Source organism: Bos mutus, chromosome X (genome assembly GCF_027580195.1).
Source record: "Bos mutus isolate GX-2022 chromosome X, NWIPB_WYAK_1.1, whole genome shotgun sequence".
Taxonomy (NCBI): Eukaryota; Metazoa; Chordata; class Mammalia; order Artiodactyla; family Bovidae; genus Bos; species Bos mutus.
This window is the reverse complement of record NC_091646.1, coordinates 54,072,721-54,089,767: the sequence shown is the minus strand read 5'-3', so window position 1 is coordinate 54,089,767 and position 17,047 is coordinate 54,072,721. Positions and strand designations below refer to the sequence as shown.

The 17,047-nt window shown below is 43.9% G+C and overlaps 1 protein-coding gene across 8 annotated transcripts in view; it reads right to left on the bottom strand.

The window, feature by feature from the left end:
- AMOT (angiomotin) overlaps nucleotides 1-2,229 on the bottom strand; it is a 68,407-nt gene extending 66,178 nt beyond the window's left edge. For 2 of the 8 annotated variants that reach the window (XM_070366308.1, XM_070366307.1), the window contains exon 1: nucleotides 1,800-2,229. Coding sequence is in view for 1 of the 8 variants with exons in the window: in XM_070366312.1 (XP_070222413.1) it covers nucleotides 1,639-1,645 (7 nt within the window). In the remaining 7 variants the exon portion in view is untranslated. Of the gene's footprint in view, nucleotides 1-1,638; nucleotides 1,780-1,799 lie in introns of those variants that run through there. The other 6 variants (XM_070366311.1, XM_070366310.1, XM_070366313.1 and 3 more) reach the window with 5 other exon arrangements.
- Between the last annotated feature and the right edge of the window lie 14,818 nt (nucleotides 2,230-17,047).

Genomic DNA, 17,047 nt, shown 5'->3' with positions numbered 1-17,047 from the left:
AATTTCCAAATCCAAAACAGTATTGAATGTGAATTTTTAAATTCCCTAAAATCTTTTACATAGGTAAACAGATCCGCAACTTTCAAGCAAAAGTTACTTTACATATAAGCATGGTTAGAGATTTACTTCATATCTAGACTATGAAGTAAGAAAAAGTGCTTTCAATTTTACAGAGCCACAGACTTTTCCAAAGAAAGAAGTATCTTAAAATGAAGTATGATGTAGTGCCAGAAAGTGTCTGTAAATGACACTGGATAAACCCATACAGAATAGCTGGAACCTGAGTTATCATCTGTAAATAGATGCAACTACTCTACAACCACCTGGCTATTAAAATGTCCCAGGCCAGTTATAAAATGTAGTTTCGTCAGGCCAACTTTTCCTTCTCAGTTGATCTGAAATATGATAGCCTTTAAAATTGTCACCCTGTAGCATTCCTTCTCTCCTTCCTGCTTTCTTTTCCCCCACTGAAATCAACTAATGAAATCAGGTAAAAATATAAGAAAATAATTTGTTCCCCAATAAGCAATATGTTGCAGACATCTTGGTAATTGGTCTTTGAACACCACCATTCTTATAAGTTTGCCATGCTTGCTAGATTGGAGGTTAGGTGGGAGATGGGTGAAGATTTATCTAGCATCCAAAATGGTATTTCAAACTATTCTTAGCTACTAAATGAGGGTGCTGAAAGGTCTAACTCAGAAAGCTTCACAAAGGCTGTTCTGAGAAAGGACTTTTCACAAAGCCTAGTTCAAGGAGACTTAAATACCCTTAGCCCCACATTATGGAAGATTATGGTGACTAATTATCTTCCTCTCTGAATGGGAGAAGAGGGTTATATTTTTTAAAGCTTTAATCTGCCTCCCAACTTCCACTCTTCATGGGGGTGGGGGAGGACAAGGAAGAGGAAGTAAAACTAAATCAGATACTCCAAGGTGTCAGAAAATCCCTTCTAAAATACATGTCAGAGATTGGAAATGCCATTTCTCACAAACTGTCCTTTCCTCTCTCATTTAATCGTATTTAGTCCTTTGCTGCAAATTACTATTATATTATTACTAGCAGCAATTAACCAGGGATTGCTCAGTCTACAAACACTGTCACTTTGTCTCTCAATTTTCTTCTCTTCATTGGCTTACCCTGATAAAGCCATTCTGCTGCTGAAGCATCTGTGTACAGCGACCCAGCCTTGGGACCCTCAAGACACCTGCATGATCAGGCAAAACTAATTACTAACATCCATAACGCAAATAAGGGGCAACCCTTTCTTCATGACCACACACACACCTATACCTAAAAGAACCTATACCTAAAAGAGTATAGCACTGTAGATTACTCCTCCAGGCTAAGATTTCAAGAATTTACAGCCCCGGGGAAGAGGAGTGTGAGCTCCCACCTCAACCCCAAGCATTTAGGAAAAATGTATCTAGCAATCTGAGATAAACCCAGACATTCCAGATGATCTAAACGTAGACTTCAAGTTCCCTCTGCTCTTTAGTTCCTTTTGTGCTTAATTACCTAGAGACCTACAAGGACCCCAGGAGGCAAGAAAGTAAAAGTGCCATCAAATAGTGGTACCCATTCGCATCTCCGTAGGACGGGGAAAAGAGCGCACACTCTTTAACCTATTTAACTTACTGCACATCCCGGAAAACTTGTGGCCAGCTGCAAAGAAAGTAGAACACAGGCATCCCCACGCAAATCTAGATCGACTCACTCACGCTGAGGTTATGATCAAGTTCATGCCACCATGGATTCCTGCCCCAATTCCCCGCGAAAAGTAACCACGCGTCTCCTACCCCTGAAGGAAACGAAGACAAGGTGACGACTCTGCTGGCGCAAGTGGCTTCGGTCCCGGGCCAGAGGCCAGGGGTAGGCAGGAGGGAAGCCCCAGCTCCCGGCTGCTCCCCTCCTCACCGCTCCGTCCGGTCTCTCCTTGGTGGCAGTGGACAGGCAGGATACCGGGCCGGAGGGTGGAGCAGCGGATGGTCGGAGGCGAGACAGACTGGAGGTGGGGGTGGAGGGGGCGCTGAAAACTAAGAGAAGATGAGGCGAAAGGGAGCGGAGATGGAGGAATAAATCAGGGGGTCTACCAGCTTAGGCAGCTAGAAAGCTCCTCGGAAGGAAGGGGCGTGACTGCGATGAAGGCAGCTCCTAGGCAAAGGAGCTGGGAGCTAAGGGAGGGGGACGAACGGGTGGCTTTTCTTCTTGCGGTGAGCGGCTAGGACCGCCCAGGAGCCGGGGGGTGGGGCGGGGAGCGGGGTGGACTAGGCAGTGGGGCGGAGAAGAGGGCGGGGAAAGAAGTGGGGGAGTCGGCCAGGACCCCGGGCGGGGGAGGAGGGGGGCGGAAGAGGGGCGGGGGGCGGAAGAGGGGCGGGGCTAGGGGCGGGGCTAGGGGCGGGGAAGTTCAAACAATTGAAGGCCCGGGTCCGATAGCTCCGACGAAAGCGGGGACGCTCACTCTGGAAGCCCACGAACGTGGCACGGTTCGGTTATAGTAGCCCCGAGTCTACGCAAGGACTGGCTGGGAGGAAGGAAAGACTTGTGCAAAGACTCCAAAAATAGTGTGCGGCAACAGCGGAGCGGAGTCGCGTGGGAGAGCTAGTGCCACTCCCCGCCCCATAGCGGGGGGAAGAAAAACAAATAACAGAAATGCTGAAAAGCAGCTTCTCGAGAAGCTTGCTTAAAATAATTCAGGAAGGAGCAGCGATCCTTAGTTTTCCTTCCCCTCTTGCTTCCTATGACCAGGAGGCCCCCACCCAGGTCACAGCTCCGCGAGACACCCTCCTTTCTTCCTCCACTCCCCCTAGCCACCCCTTTCCTCCTCCGCGCCACCCTGCGTTCCCGCCCCTCTCCCGGCGGCAGGCCGCGCTGGCAACAGGGGTGGCGTGGGCGGGGCTCTTCCGAGTCTCCGCCTCTTGGGCGGGCTGAGAGGGCGGGTCTGGGCGGGGCCGGCCTAGAGGAGTAAATTCCGCCCACGAGTCTTTGACGGCTACCGGTTGGCGAATCCTGGCCCAAGGTTCTCTTATGATTGGTCACGTGCGTCGTCGCTCGGATTCTTTGGTCCCACCCGCCCTCAAAATTAATAAAACTAAACAAGAGGCTATTGTCCTGCTCTCGGTTCTCTCACAGCTACTGCCGAGAAAAGAAAGATGAGACGCTTGGTTTTTCCGTCTCCTAAGAGAGTACGACAGGGTGTCGGCTGGATCCGGTACACCTTCCCGGCCCTCCGGGAATAGGTAACTTTTCTTCCCCCTTAATTCATTAGGCCCAAAGGGGGAAAAAAAGTATGAGAAGTGTCAATGTGGTGGTCACATTTCCCGGCTGCGAAAAAATTGGTATTGCTTGAAAAATACAGCCTGGTTGAGAACAGCTTCCTGGGACACTGAAAATCAACCATTTTAAGCCGGGAAACGAAAGCACAAAGAAATAGCAGGAAAGATGGAATTCGGAACTAAAGGAAGAACTCCTTCAGACTCAAGCACTCATTAGCTAGTTGTGCGACGACTTCGGTTAAATTCCTTAATTTCTCTGAGCCTTTATTTTCCTATCTGTAAATAAAGGCTATGAGACATGTCCTGTTAACCTAATGGCACTGGTATATGAAATATAAAACGAATTGTGTGTGAAAACTGTAAATCACAAGGCACTCCACACGTGTATATGTTCCTACTTGTTTCTGTCACACGTGGAGATTCTCCACATGTGTTTGGGAATCAAATATTCAGCTCATAATGCTTTAAGCATTTATAGCCAAGGTGTGTAGGTTTTGTGGCTTTATTTTTTTTTCTTTTTCTTCCTTTAAATTTATTTTTAATGGTAAAATTGCTTTACAATGTTTTGTTGGTTTCTGCCATACAACAATGCAGATCAGCCATAAGTATACATATATCACCTCCCTGTGGCTTTATTTTTTTTGAAAGTCAGCTCTTTTCCTACAGTTTTCAGGGTGGATATGAAAGTGACTCCCTGCAGTTAGCATAACAAACTACTACTTAATCTAACCAGGGTAGGTGAGATTTCTTTTTTAAACAGTTCTGCAGTGGCGCCACGACCTAAAGTCTATTGTGGTGCTGGTACTAAAAGAGGAAATCATACTGTGTATCTCTGAAGAGCACTTAAGAAAACAAATGTGGGGGAACATTTACCATGGAAACCACCATTCTCTACAGATCCATATTTCCTAGAAAATACTACAAGGAGGGAGTTGGTCTAAATGTAAGGCCTTGACAATGCAGAGCTATTACAAAGAACTCATGCCAATGAGAAAATGACACCCAATGCAAGCCTGCCTAATGGGAACCTTCTGAGGTGCCATGGACCAACATACAAGAGAAAGTGTGCTCCAAGGAAATACCATCTCACCATGAACAGGGTCCCAGGCTGTAACCAGCTGCAGAAAAAGTAGGGAGGTATCCTCAATGTGCAGAGAGTTCTGCTAGAGCTGCTGAAAGATTCAGAAGCAAGCCAGGGGCAACAATTGTTTCTTGGTGTGATTCAGTTTATGTGTGTGGTGAAGTTATTTAGGTGATTTTTTCCTGGGAAAGGTGAGATTTTGAGTGTTCAAGACGTGGAGACACCTAGTTTGTGAAGCAAAGGAAGATTATTCCAGCCTTGCTTGGAGGGGTGGACAACAGAGCTGGATAGGGTGGGTATATGCTGCAGATGACTGCTGATCATAATGGTAATGGGATACTTGCTAAAATTAACAATGCTGTTAAAGTGGGAAAAGTAAAATATGCACATGGTAAAATGAAAACAGTGCTGAAAGCAGGACCATAAAGGGTTCCTCTCTAGCTCTGTTCTCATTAGTCTCTTTCTCTCCATACCTAGGTATAATCTTCAAAATATATTATTTGCACACACACACATTTTACATTTCTTTACTCAGTAATGTCTCTTAAATATCCTTCCATATCAAGGTAACTTCCTTTACCTCATTCTTTTTAATGACTGTTCAGTGTTCCATTGCATAGATGTGCCAAAATTCTTTTACTCATGCCTCTCTTGAGAGGTGGTTTAGGCCGTTATGGAAAATACTGGAAAACAAACCCTGGTAGCAAAGGCCTGGTGACTGTTTGCAGAATGCCTGACCCCAGGCTTGAAGTTGTCCTTCAAAGATTTTTTCAAACCTGCCTTCCTCACAGCTACTGGGGCCTTCATACAGTGGAAACTCCTCAAACACTTATTTCCTTTAACACTCCCCATCTCAAATCCTACCTTGGGCATTACTGATCTCCTCTGATTTTGAATTTTGATGTGGTAAAACAGAGCACAGCTCTGAATCTCATGGTGGATCAGGCCCTGTGTGAGTCACTTTCTTAGCCTGTGGCTAATAACAGGTTTTTTACTACCTCCTCTTCGCCCAAGTCTTCTAAGCATCTTAGGTGTTCTTCTGTCCTGCCATGCAAGACTTCCTTCTGTTTTTACCCTGAAAACCCTTCAGTTTGTTTAAACTGAGTTTCAGTGTAAAGCTATGCTTTGCCTGCTCTACTTAAAAGGAAGCGGGGAGGGGGGCAAACATCAACAAACATTGATGGAGCCGCTATTATGGACAAGACTGAAAAAACAAAGAGGGATAAGAATTGGCTCCTGCCTTCAAGGGTATATACAGAAAAAGACAACTAACAAGCATATGATAAGTGCTAAATGAGTGGGATTGACAGTAAAAACTGTAGAAGTTGAGAGCAGGGAGTGAATACTAGTTCCAGAGAGCGAGTTTATACAGCCAAGTTTGCCACACACGTTTAACTAATCCCTGGAGCATCCCTGTGTCTTCATATCCTGACTATATAGAGAAGCCTCTGGGGGATACCACAAGAATTAACCACTAACTGTAGAACACCTGTGTAAAGACACGGGCTTGCCTGAGTACATGAACAATCTCCACATATTGATAATAGATGTAACGAACATTTGAAGCTTAGAAGTCAAGAATCTCCATCCCAAACTACCTGTCCTATTTGACACTTTTTTTTTCAATAAAATGCAAATCTTACTTTAAAATGCAATAAAAATCAGGAGTTTACTGGTGGTCTAGAGATTATGACTCACCGTGGCCTGGGTTCAATCCCTGGTCATGGAACTAAGATCCTGGAAGACATGGGGTGCAGTGCCCCCTCCAAACACAGTAAAAATCAATGTCAACGTGCTACTTTGGCCACCTGATGTGAAGAGACAACTCATTAGAAAAGACCCTGATCCTGGGAAAGATTGAAGGCAAAAGGAGAAGAGGGCAGCAGAGGATGAGATGGTTAGATAGCATCACTGACTCAATGGACATGAGTTTTGAGCAAACTCCGGGAGATAGTGAAGGACAGGGAAGCCTGGCATGCTGCAGTCCATGGGGTTGCAAAGAGCGAGACATGACTTGGCAACTGAGCAACAGCCACATGTGCAAGAAAAAAGCAATTAAAAAATCAAGGTCTCCCTTTAAAATATTACGCTAAGCCAAAGAAGCCAGATACAAAAGGACAAATATTGTGTGATTCTGCTCTTCTGAGGTACCTAGGATAGGCACTGTTCACAGACACAGAAAATAGCAGAGTGGCTATCAGGGACTGAGGGGAGGAAGAAATGGAGAGTTATTGCTTAATGAGCACAGTTTATCTTTGGACTGATAAAAAAAATTCTGGAACAAGATAGTGGTGATGGTTGTACAACATTGTGCATGTATTTAATGCTACTTACTTGCTGCTGCTGCTGCTAAGTTGCTTCAGTGGTGTCCGACTCTGTGCGACCCCATGGACTGCAGCCTACCAGGATTCGCCATCCATGGGATTCTCCAGGCAAGAACACTGGAGTGGGTTGCCATTTCCTTCTCCAATGCATGAAAGTGGAAAATGAAAGTGAAGTTGCTCAGTCGTGTCTGACTCTTAGCGACCCCATGGACTGCAGCCTACCAGGCTCCTCCATCCATGGGATTTTCCTGGCAACAGTACTGGAGTGGGATGCCATTGCCTTTTCCCGTTACTTACTTAAAAAATAGTTAACATGGTAAATTTTATGTTGTATATATTTTACCAAGATAAAAACAATTAAGATACCAACCCTCAGGCTCAGTGTCAGGAGACAAAGCCAATGATGGAGGCTGCCTGCTGCTAAGTTGCTTCAGTCGTGTCTGACTCTGTGCGACCCCATGGACTGCAGCCTACCAGGCTCCTCCACCCATGGGATTTTCCAGGCAAGAGTACTGGAGTGGGGTGCCATTGCCTTCTCTGCAAGAAGAAGGCAGGACACCTCTAAAGGGGGCAGCTAGGTCATCACCAGGGGAAAAGCAGGCCCAATTTGGCCAGGACTTCTGATTTTTCAAGAGAAAGTAGAAGTCAAAGGTTTAAGTGTAAAGCCTCCTGGTTTTTAATTTTGGCAACTACCAAATATTTTAATAAAAAAAAAATCTGCCCTTTGCACACAATATTTTCCCCAATGTATGGGAAAAGTAGGAAGGAGAATATGGTTTATAGTGGTTTATAGTGTATTCCTCAATCCCTTGCTAGCTTCTTCCAGAAGGAAAGACCACAAAACCATAGTGTCTTGTATTAAATGACATTCTCCCCACCCATCAAGTCAACTGGGAGTGTGAAATGAGCACATCTTCCTCTAATTGCCTGGTGAACAACTCAATCATTTAAAGGTATTTAGAAACAAAAGTAGAGGCAAGCACATACACCAGGGAAAATAAATCCTAAGGATTTATGGCTCCACATGACTCTCGCTCCTGCCCCAACTCCAGGAAAAAACACACACACACACACACTCTTCAGATATATTTGACAAACACTGAGAAGCAGCCTTCCCCAGGACATCTCTTAAAGTCAGTCTCTCATTTATTCCCAAGGATACTATCCCTTGCATATACAGAAGCCAGCTGAATAGATAATAGCTGCTTTATCTGAACAGGAAAGGATCAAAGGAATATATATGCCATACAAGCATTGAGCTAAATTCTCTTCCTTTTAGGTTCCCCTCTTTCTCCCTATCCACCCTTCCCAAGCATATAAACACACACACACACACAAACACATGAGCGTGCATGCGTGCACACACACACCACACACACACGGTCCAGACACAGGAAGTTTGAAGCCTGATCTATGCGTGGAAAACAGCTATGTGGGAATTCAGGAAACAACACAAGAACTGTGCTCCAAGGCCAAGACCTGCTCTAGCATTTGGGAGCCAAGTTACTCCTGGGGTACTTGTGGGCCCCAGCATTTTGGAAGTCAAACGACTGTAGAAAAATAAAGCTGACTGCAAGTCTATTCCCCAAGTACCTCCTAGGGTCCTGTTTGAGTAACCTGGGTTCACCTCTTTATGATTTATGCAGGGCTTCACTTTAGCTTAACTAAATATCATATCTCCCTCAGCAGCTTGAGTTTCTGGAAAGGCCCAGACTGTCCATACTTCTCAGTAGGGTTTGTTTGCAAAGTCCTGTGTTAGATGGTGCAAGAGGGAGGTAGGGAGACCAAGAGGCACACATCAAAGTCTGCACTTCTGAAAGGTGGTGGGATGAGAGGAAGAAGACGATTTAGTCAATGATAAAGAACAAATCGCTGAAAGCAAGTCAGAGAGAAATAACATTCCTGAGCCAGTGAGCTGTTGAACTGTATGAAGTTAGCAGGATTTAAAGGAAGTTCATCCTCTGACATTACACTTTACAAATAAACTCTTGATTGATTCAGAGCTTTCTCTGTTTCTGTAGTTGCTAGAGTTTCTTAGAGTTGTTATCCCAGTTGGAGAAGAAGGCTGTGACTGGAATAGAGATTTATCTTTGTTGGCATGCTGCCCCACCTCAGGAACTACAGGGAGAGGGCAGGTCAATGCCATTCCAGTGTGATTTAAGGCACGCTCACCTTGCAGCCCCCAATTAGCCTTCTCTTCACGTTCGCCATGGTCCTGTGAGATTCACACAAGAAAGACCCTTGTTAAAGTGCAAATATGTAACCTGTGAAGGGTTAAACATTAAGCCATCTTTGGTGTACTGTGATGGAAAGGGTGTAGACTTTTGGAGTCACTCAAGCCCAGATTTCGGTCCCAGCTCAAATACTTACCAATGAGGTAATTATTTAACAATGCTGGGCCACAGCTCCCTCATCTGTAAAGGCAGGGGGATGGTAATAATTTCTCCACCATGAGGGGGTTACTGTTAGTATTCCATGAAATAACTCATTAAGAGGGCTTGTCATCATGCCTGGCTTTTAGTAGTCACTTAACACTGTTTCTTTCTTTATGCCTCTCTGTTCAATGTTCTTAGGGAATTCCAGGGGTTAGCACAATGGGTTTGCTTAGGGGCCTGCTAGGATTAAGACTCTAGTTATCACTCTTTCGTCCTAACCCTGCTCAGCCAGGCAGTGTGGTACTAAGCATATGGGCTTCAGCACCAAGGACCGAGTATCAGAGTCTTTGTTCTGTCACTCACTAGCTATGTGACTTTGGGCCCATTTGGAGCCTGTTTTCCTCATTTTTCCCTCATTGAAGGTCAGGAAGGGTGGCAGTGAGGAGATACCCCTCGTCCAAGGTAAGGAGCAATGGCTGCAGTTTGCTGGAGCAGCCGTGAAGAGATACCCCACGCCCAAGGTAAGAGAAACCCAAGTAAGATGGTAGGTGTTGCAAGAGGGCATCAGACGGCAAACACTGAAACCATACTCACAGAAAACTAGTCAATCTAATCACACTAGGACCACAGCCTTGTGTAACTCAATGAAACTAAGCCATGCCCTTGGGGCAACCCAAGACAGGCGGGTCATGGTGGAGAGATTTGACAGAATGTGGTCCACTGGAGAAGGGAATGGCAAACCACTTCAGTATTCTTGCCTTGAGAACCCCATGAACAGTATGAAAAGGCAAAATGATAGGATACTGAAAGAGAAACTCCCCAGGTCAGTAGGTGCCCAATATGCTACTGGAGATCAGTGGAGAAATAACTCCAGAAAGAATGAAGTGATGGAGCCAAAGCAAAAACAATACCCAGCTGTGGATGTGACTGGTGATAGAAGCAAGGTCTGATGCTGTAAAGAGCAATATTGCATAGGAACCTGGAATGTCAGGTCCATGAATCAAGGCAAATTGGAAGTGGTCAAACAAGAGATGGCAAGAGTGAATGTCGACATTCTAGGAATCAACAAACTAAAATGGACTGGAATGCGTGAATTTAACTCAGATGACCATGATATCTACTACTGCAGGCAGGAATGCCTCAGAAGAAATGGAGTGGCCATCATGGTCAACAAAAGAGTCCAAAATGCAGTACTTGGATGCAATCTCAAAAATGACAGAATGATCTCTGTTCGTTTCCAAGGCAAACCCTTCAATATCACAGTGATCCAAGTCTATGTCCCAACCAGTAACGCTGAAGAAGCTGAAGTTGAATGGTTCTATGAAGACCTACAAGACCTTTTAGAACTAACACCCAAAAAAGATGTCCTTTTCATCATAGGGGACTGGAATGCAAAAGTAGGAAGTCAAGAAACACCTGGAGTAACAGGCAAATTTGGCCTTGGAATACGGAATGAAGCAGGGCAAAGACTAATAGAGTTTTGCCAAGAAAATGCACAGGTCATAACAAATACCCTCTTTCAACAACACAAGAGAAGACTCTATACATGGACATCACCAGATGGTCAACACCGAAATCAGATTGATTATATTCTTTGCAGCCAAAGATGGAGAAGCTCTATACAGTCAGCAAAAACAAGACCAGGAGCTGACTGTGCCTCAGATCATGAACTCTTTATTGCCAAATTCAGACTTAAATTGAAGAAAGTAGGGAAAACCACTAGACCGTTCAGGTATGACCTAAATCAAATCCCTTATGATTATACAGTGGAAATGAGAAATAGATTTAAGGGCCTAGATCTGATAGATAGAGTGCCTGATGAACTATGGAATGAGGTTCGTGACATTGTACAGGAGACAGGGATCAAGATCATCCCCATGGAAAAGAAATGCAAAAAAGCAAAATGGCTGTCTGGGAAGGCCTTACAAATAGCTGTGAAAAGAAGAGAAGCGAAAAGCAAAGGAGAAAAGGAAAGATATATGCATCTGAATGCAGAGTTCCAAAGAATAGCAAGAAGAGATAAGAAACCCTTCTTCAGCGATCAATGCAAAGAAATAGAGGAAAACAACAGAATGGGAAAAACTAGGGATCTCTTCAAGAAAATCAGAGATACCAAAGGAACATTTCATGCAAAGATGGGCTCGATAAAGGACAGAAATGGCATGGACCTAACAGAAGCAGAAGATATTAAGAAGAGGTGGCAAGAATACACAGAAGAACTAGACAAAAAAGATCTTCACGACCCAGATAATCACGATGGTGTGATCACTGACCTAGAGCCAGACATCCTGGAATGTGAAGTCAAGTGGGCCTTAGAAAGCATCACTACAAACAAAGCTAGGGGAGGTGATGGAATTCCAGTTGAGCTATTTCAAATCCTGAAAGATGATGCTGTGAAAGTGTTGCACTCAATATGCCAGCACATTTGGAAAACTCAGCAGTGGCCACAGGACTTGAAAAGGTCAGTTTTCATTCCAATCCCAAAGAAAGGCAATGCCAAGGAATGCTCAAACTACCGTACAATTGCACTCATCTCAAATGCTAGTAAAGTAATGCTCAAAATTCTCCAAGCCAGGCTTCAGCAATATGTGAACCGTGAACTTCCTGATGTTCAATCTAGTTTTAGAAAAGGCAGAGGAACCAGAGATCAAATTGCCAACATCCGCTGGATCATAGAAAAAGCAAGAGAGTTCCAGAAAAACATCTATTTCTGCTTTATTGACTATGCCAAAGCCTTTGACTCTGTGGATCACAATAAACTGTGGAAAATTCTGAAAGAGATGGGAATACCAGACCACCTGATCTGCCTCTTGAGAAATTTGTATGCAGGTCAGGAAGCAACAGTTAGAAGTGGACATGGAACAACAGACTGGTTCCAAATAGGAAAAGGAGTTCATCAAGGCTGTATATTGCCACCCTGTCTATTTAACTTATATGCAGAGTACATCATGAGAAAAGCTGGGCTGGAAGAAGCACAAGCTGGAATCAAGATTGCCGGGAGAAATATCAATAACCTCAGATATGCAGATGACACCACCCTTATGGCAGAAAGTGAAGAGGAACTAAAAAGCCTCTTGATGAAAGTGAAAGTGGAGAGTGAAAAAGTTGGCTTAAAGCTCAACATTCAGAAAACGAAGATCATGGCATCTGGTCCCACCACTTCATGGGAAATTGATGGGGAAACAGTGGAAACAGTGTCAGACTTTTTTTTTTCTGGGCTCCAAAATCACTACAGATGGTGATTGCAGCCATGAAATTACAAAACGCTTACTCCTTGGAATGAAAATTATGACCAACCTAGATAGCATATTCAAAAGCAGAGACATTACTTTGCCAACAAAGGTTCGTCTAGTCAAGGCTATGGTTTTTCCTGTGGTCATGTATGGATGTGAGAGTTTGACTGTGAAGAAGGCTGAGCACCCAAGAATTGATGCTTTTGAACTGTGGTGCTGGTGAAGACTCTTGACAGTCCCTTGGACTGCAAGGAGATGCAACCAGTCCATTCTGAAGTAGATCAGCTCTGGGATTTCTTTGGAAGGAATGATGCTAAAGCTGAAACTCCAGTACTTTGGCCACCTCATGCGAAGAGTTGACTCATTGGAAAAGACTCTGATGCTGGAAGGGACTGGGGGCAGGAGTAGAAGGGGACGACAGAGGATGAGATGGCTGGATGGGATCACCGACTCGATGGACATGAGTCTGAGTGATCTCCGGGAGTTGGTGATGGACAGGGAGGCCTGGCATGCTGGGATTCATGGGGTTGCAACGAGTCCGACACGACTGAGTGACTGATGTGATCTGATCTTCCTCATTTTTAGAAAGAGCAATTGTTGTTCAGTTGTTAAGTCATGTCCGACTCCTTGCGACCTCATTAACTGCAGCACGCCAGGCTTCCCTGTCCTTCACTAATAAATAACTAATAATAATAATAACACCTATTTCATTGGGAGAGGGGGAGGATGATGAGGATGAAATGTCAGCCATATGCAGATATTACAACAGCTGAGATGGTTATTTGCAATATTCTATGCCATGGGCTGATTAGAGTTTACTTTTATACCCAGCATTTCCTAACTAGTTTTAGCAAGAGTGTTGAAAATCCTTAAGAAATGACAGTGGTGTGTTCTGGCTTCTGGGTTTTGGCTAAGGAATTTGGGTGCTTTTGGAGTAGCTGCAAATATCTCAGTTCAAGGCAACTGGAACTTCTCCCCACCCCTGCACCCCCACAAAGATTTTCACAGTGTTTTCACAGGATATGAGCAAAAGAGGAAGAATTCCTAGGAGGTATTTCAGGAGATCCTGAGATAATAGAATATTCTCGTTGTGGAGTGTGAGCTGAGAACACTAAGGCCCCCAGCTCTTTGAATCCCACATGTCCCTGCCTTAGATTTCTTGCCCATACTACTCTTTCTGCCAAGAACACAAACACACACCTCCCTTCGCTCCAGTCTTCACCTTGTGGACTCAGTCTTATTTCTCAGGCCTCAACTTAAATGTCACTTCTTCATGGAAAAATTCCCTAAACAGTAGTAACCTCTACCCTAGTCTCCTGTTTTTCTTTACACATTCATGAGAATTGCATATTCTATGTGATAAACTATATCACGAGTGGTTTTAGTATACAAATAATATTTAAATTATTTCATAGGTAAATTATTTAATTTTGTCTTCCAATCTAGAAAATCATTGATTCAGGAAGAAGCTTCAAGCTTATCAGATAGCTTTGTGTATGGCCTGGAACCCTTTTGCTTACTTCCTTAGGAATACCCATGGACTGACCTGAGTTAGTCATTGTTTTAGAATGCTTCCTGTGCTAGGCAGATGCATTGAACTAGATGATCTTTAGGGTTCCTTGCAACTCTTGACTGCTGATGGTTGTCAGATGCTGACAAGTTTGCCTAATGCTGGCATGGGAAGCTATGTCAGAAGTGTCATCCATATCCTCCTGCCTCCCAGTTTCTTGATCTTGGTGTATAACGGGGAGTTCTGAAGTATGGCAAGGAAATGTGGGTGTGAACTGTTTAAGCACAAGGTGGTTTATTTATTTGGTGGCTAGTAAATAAGTGCTATGAGATCAGAGGGAAGACAGTATAGGTATGAGAGATAGGAAGTCAATTCATTAGAGTGTGACTGACTGGCTGAAGGCTTTTGATGGCAAGAAGATGGTTCCTGATGGGCTTATGAATGGTGTTGCTTCCTGTATTCCCATGAGAACTATAAACCAGGAAGAGTTTCACCCAAAGGCAGCCTAGTATAGTGCAGGAAACAAAGCAGTTTTTCATTCAGTCCCAACTAGGTTAAGATTTCTACATTCAAGTAGTTATGTGACTTTGGAAAAATCACTTAAACTCACAAGTCTGAATTATAACTTGTTGGTTGGACAGATATGTATTGAGTATCGACTATGTGTTCAGCACTGTTCTAACCACTTGGGATGATTTGGTGAAAAAAACAGGCAACATCCTTGCCCTTACGGAGCTTACATTTTGGAGGGATGTGGAAATGGTAAGTAGATATTTAAAGATCTGTGAAAATTCATGATGTTGTCCGCATAGTCCTGAAACATGATAGTATCAGTAAATAATAATAGTAAGTAGTAGTTATTATATTATTGTTATTATTATATTTTTAGCAAAGCAATCAACACCTGTGAAGGCAGGTAGTTTCTATACAAATTCAAATGTCTGTACAAAGCGTTGTTAAAAAGAAAGAAGAAAACTCAAGTGAAGTCAGGTAATTTCTACGTAAGAGATTATAGATGGCTTGAACAAAGTACTTAAGATCCATGCAATTTGTAGTAAAAGGAGACTTGTATGAGTTTATGCTAAGTGGCAATATTTTCTTCCTATTTGAGTTTCCTACATGAGTTTGAGCAAACTCTGGGAGATGATGAAGGACAGGGAAGCCTGGCATGCTGCAGTCCATGGGGTTGCAAAGAGTCAGACACGACTTAGCGACTGAACTATTCAGTAGCAGTTCCCTCTGTGGCAAATTTTCACCCAGGGTGTCCCGAAGCCATAGGTTTAACCTCCATTTGGATAAACTTTCATTATCTCCAGGAGATCAAAGAGCATAAATCTGGGATGATAACATTCCCCTCCAACCACTCTGGTCATGCTCCTCCTCAGGTGACGTTAACCAACTGAACTTTTTAACAGAGATCGATGTCTCATCCCTCTCATCCCATAGTATCCTTTCTAGAAGCATAGTGTCAGAGTGGGAAAGAAGGGAAGGCTGTTCATAGTTTTTCATGGTTCATGGTTTCTAGCTTGAAAAGAAGAAATTGCATTTTTTGCCTCATTACAGAACAACAGAACTGCAACTTATGTTTACAATATATGTAGTTCATTTCACATGGTGTCATGTTTCATGTACTATCCCACTTCCAGCATTTCAATAACACTCTCCTTGGGAGTGGGGCAGGCATCCAGTCAGGGTATGCTGTGGGTGAGCAACACCTCCGCCCTAGATCCCTCCCTCTTTCTCTAGGCTCCGGGTCTTTTCCTAGTTCCTCTCTTTATTAGATTACTTTTCACATTGTCATGTAGCTATTTATACTCTGGATGCCCAGCTAGACTTTAGGTTCACCCGTGGTGACGGACAATCTCTTATTCAGTGCTATATCCCCAAAACCTAGCACGTGCTGTATCTGGCCCATAGTGGGTACCTATGAAATACTTGTTGGGTGAAGGAAACATATTTCATAACAATTCCCCATCTTACTTTGTGTTTAAAACCAAAATCAAAACTATTTTTCTCAGCACCTGTGACAACTGAGCAGGCAAAGTCATTTCTCCAGTGTACCCCTCTGCCCTCGGTAAAACCCCCCTGAAGCCATTCCAACCCCATCTTGGTGGCTTTCCCGGGATGCTCTCAATACTTTCAAAACTCACCTCCCCATTTCCTTGGAACAAAGACTCTGGATTCCCAACTATTTTAATGTAAAAGTTTTTTTCGATTCCTAGCCTGAACTTTTTCCCACAGCTTTACCATCCTCATTTCTCATTTTTCATTTCTGTTTTCACCTGTCCAGCTCCCCAGTGGGTCACCTCTCCCCATGGATGTACTTCTTTGCCAACCATTTCCCACCTTGGTGTTTTGTCACTAAGAACACCAGCAGTAGTGTAAAAGTAGCTTTAGGTATGAACTCTTGAGAGATTTGAGTGTGTAACTGCTATTTACAAGCTGTGAGAACTTGGGCAAGTAGCTCAACCCTTTTGAGCTTCAATTTCCTCATCTATAAAAATTGGGAGAATAATCTCTGTCATGTTTTAGGACCACACTGGCTTGTTGTGAGCTTCAGATCAAACAAGGGTGGTGAAAACACCTTGGAGGCTGAAATATATGGTTATTTTCAGGACATCTGTGGTTAGTGTGGTTACCACCCACACTAACCCACACCAATCCACACTAACCCTTCCTCCTCCCAATTAGGCACCAAGCATTTATTTAGTCTTAAATGCTCCGGCCCCAGGCTACATTTGGGTGGGGGAAGCATTGTTCTTCCTATCTTCTTGACAAGTTGATCTCAGCTTAAGACTTGTTGCCCTCAGGTCTTTTTAGTCAACATCTGGGGGGGAGCCCCTCCCTTGGTTTCTCAAAAGCTGTTTGTCAGGTGTTCTTTAGAGACTAAGTACTTTCTACCTTTAGGCCCCCTTTGTCCTCCCTAGTGAAAAGTGGTTCCAGTAGGGGAAGGGGGAGGGAATATTTCTAACCTCCCCCTCTCCTGCACCTGAACTCCCAGGGTCCCCAGACTGCAATTTTTCAGGCCTAATTTCTTTACATTCATCACGGTCTACCCTATAAGGTATTTTAGACTGATCCCAGGCAGGTAAGTTACATTTTGCAGAGATTTTCAGTTCAGTTCAGTCACTCAATAGTGTCTGACTCTTTGTGACCCCATGAATTGCAGCATGCCAGGCCTTCCTGTCCATCACCAACTCCCAGAGTTCAGTCAAACTCACGTCCATCGAGTCAGTGATGCCATCCAGC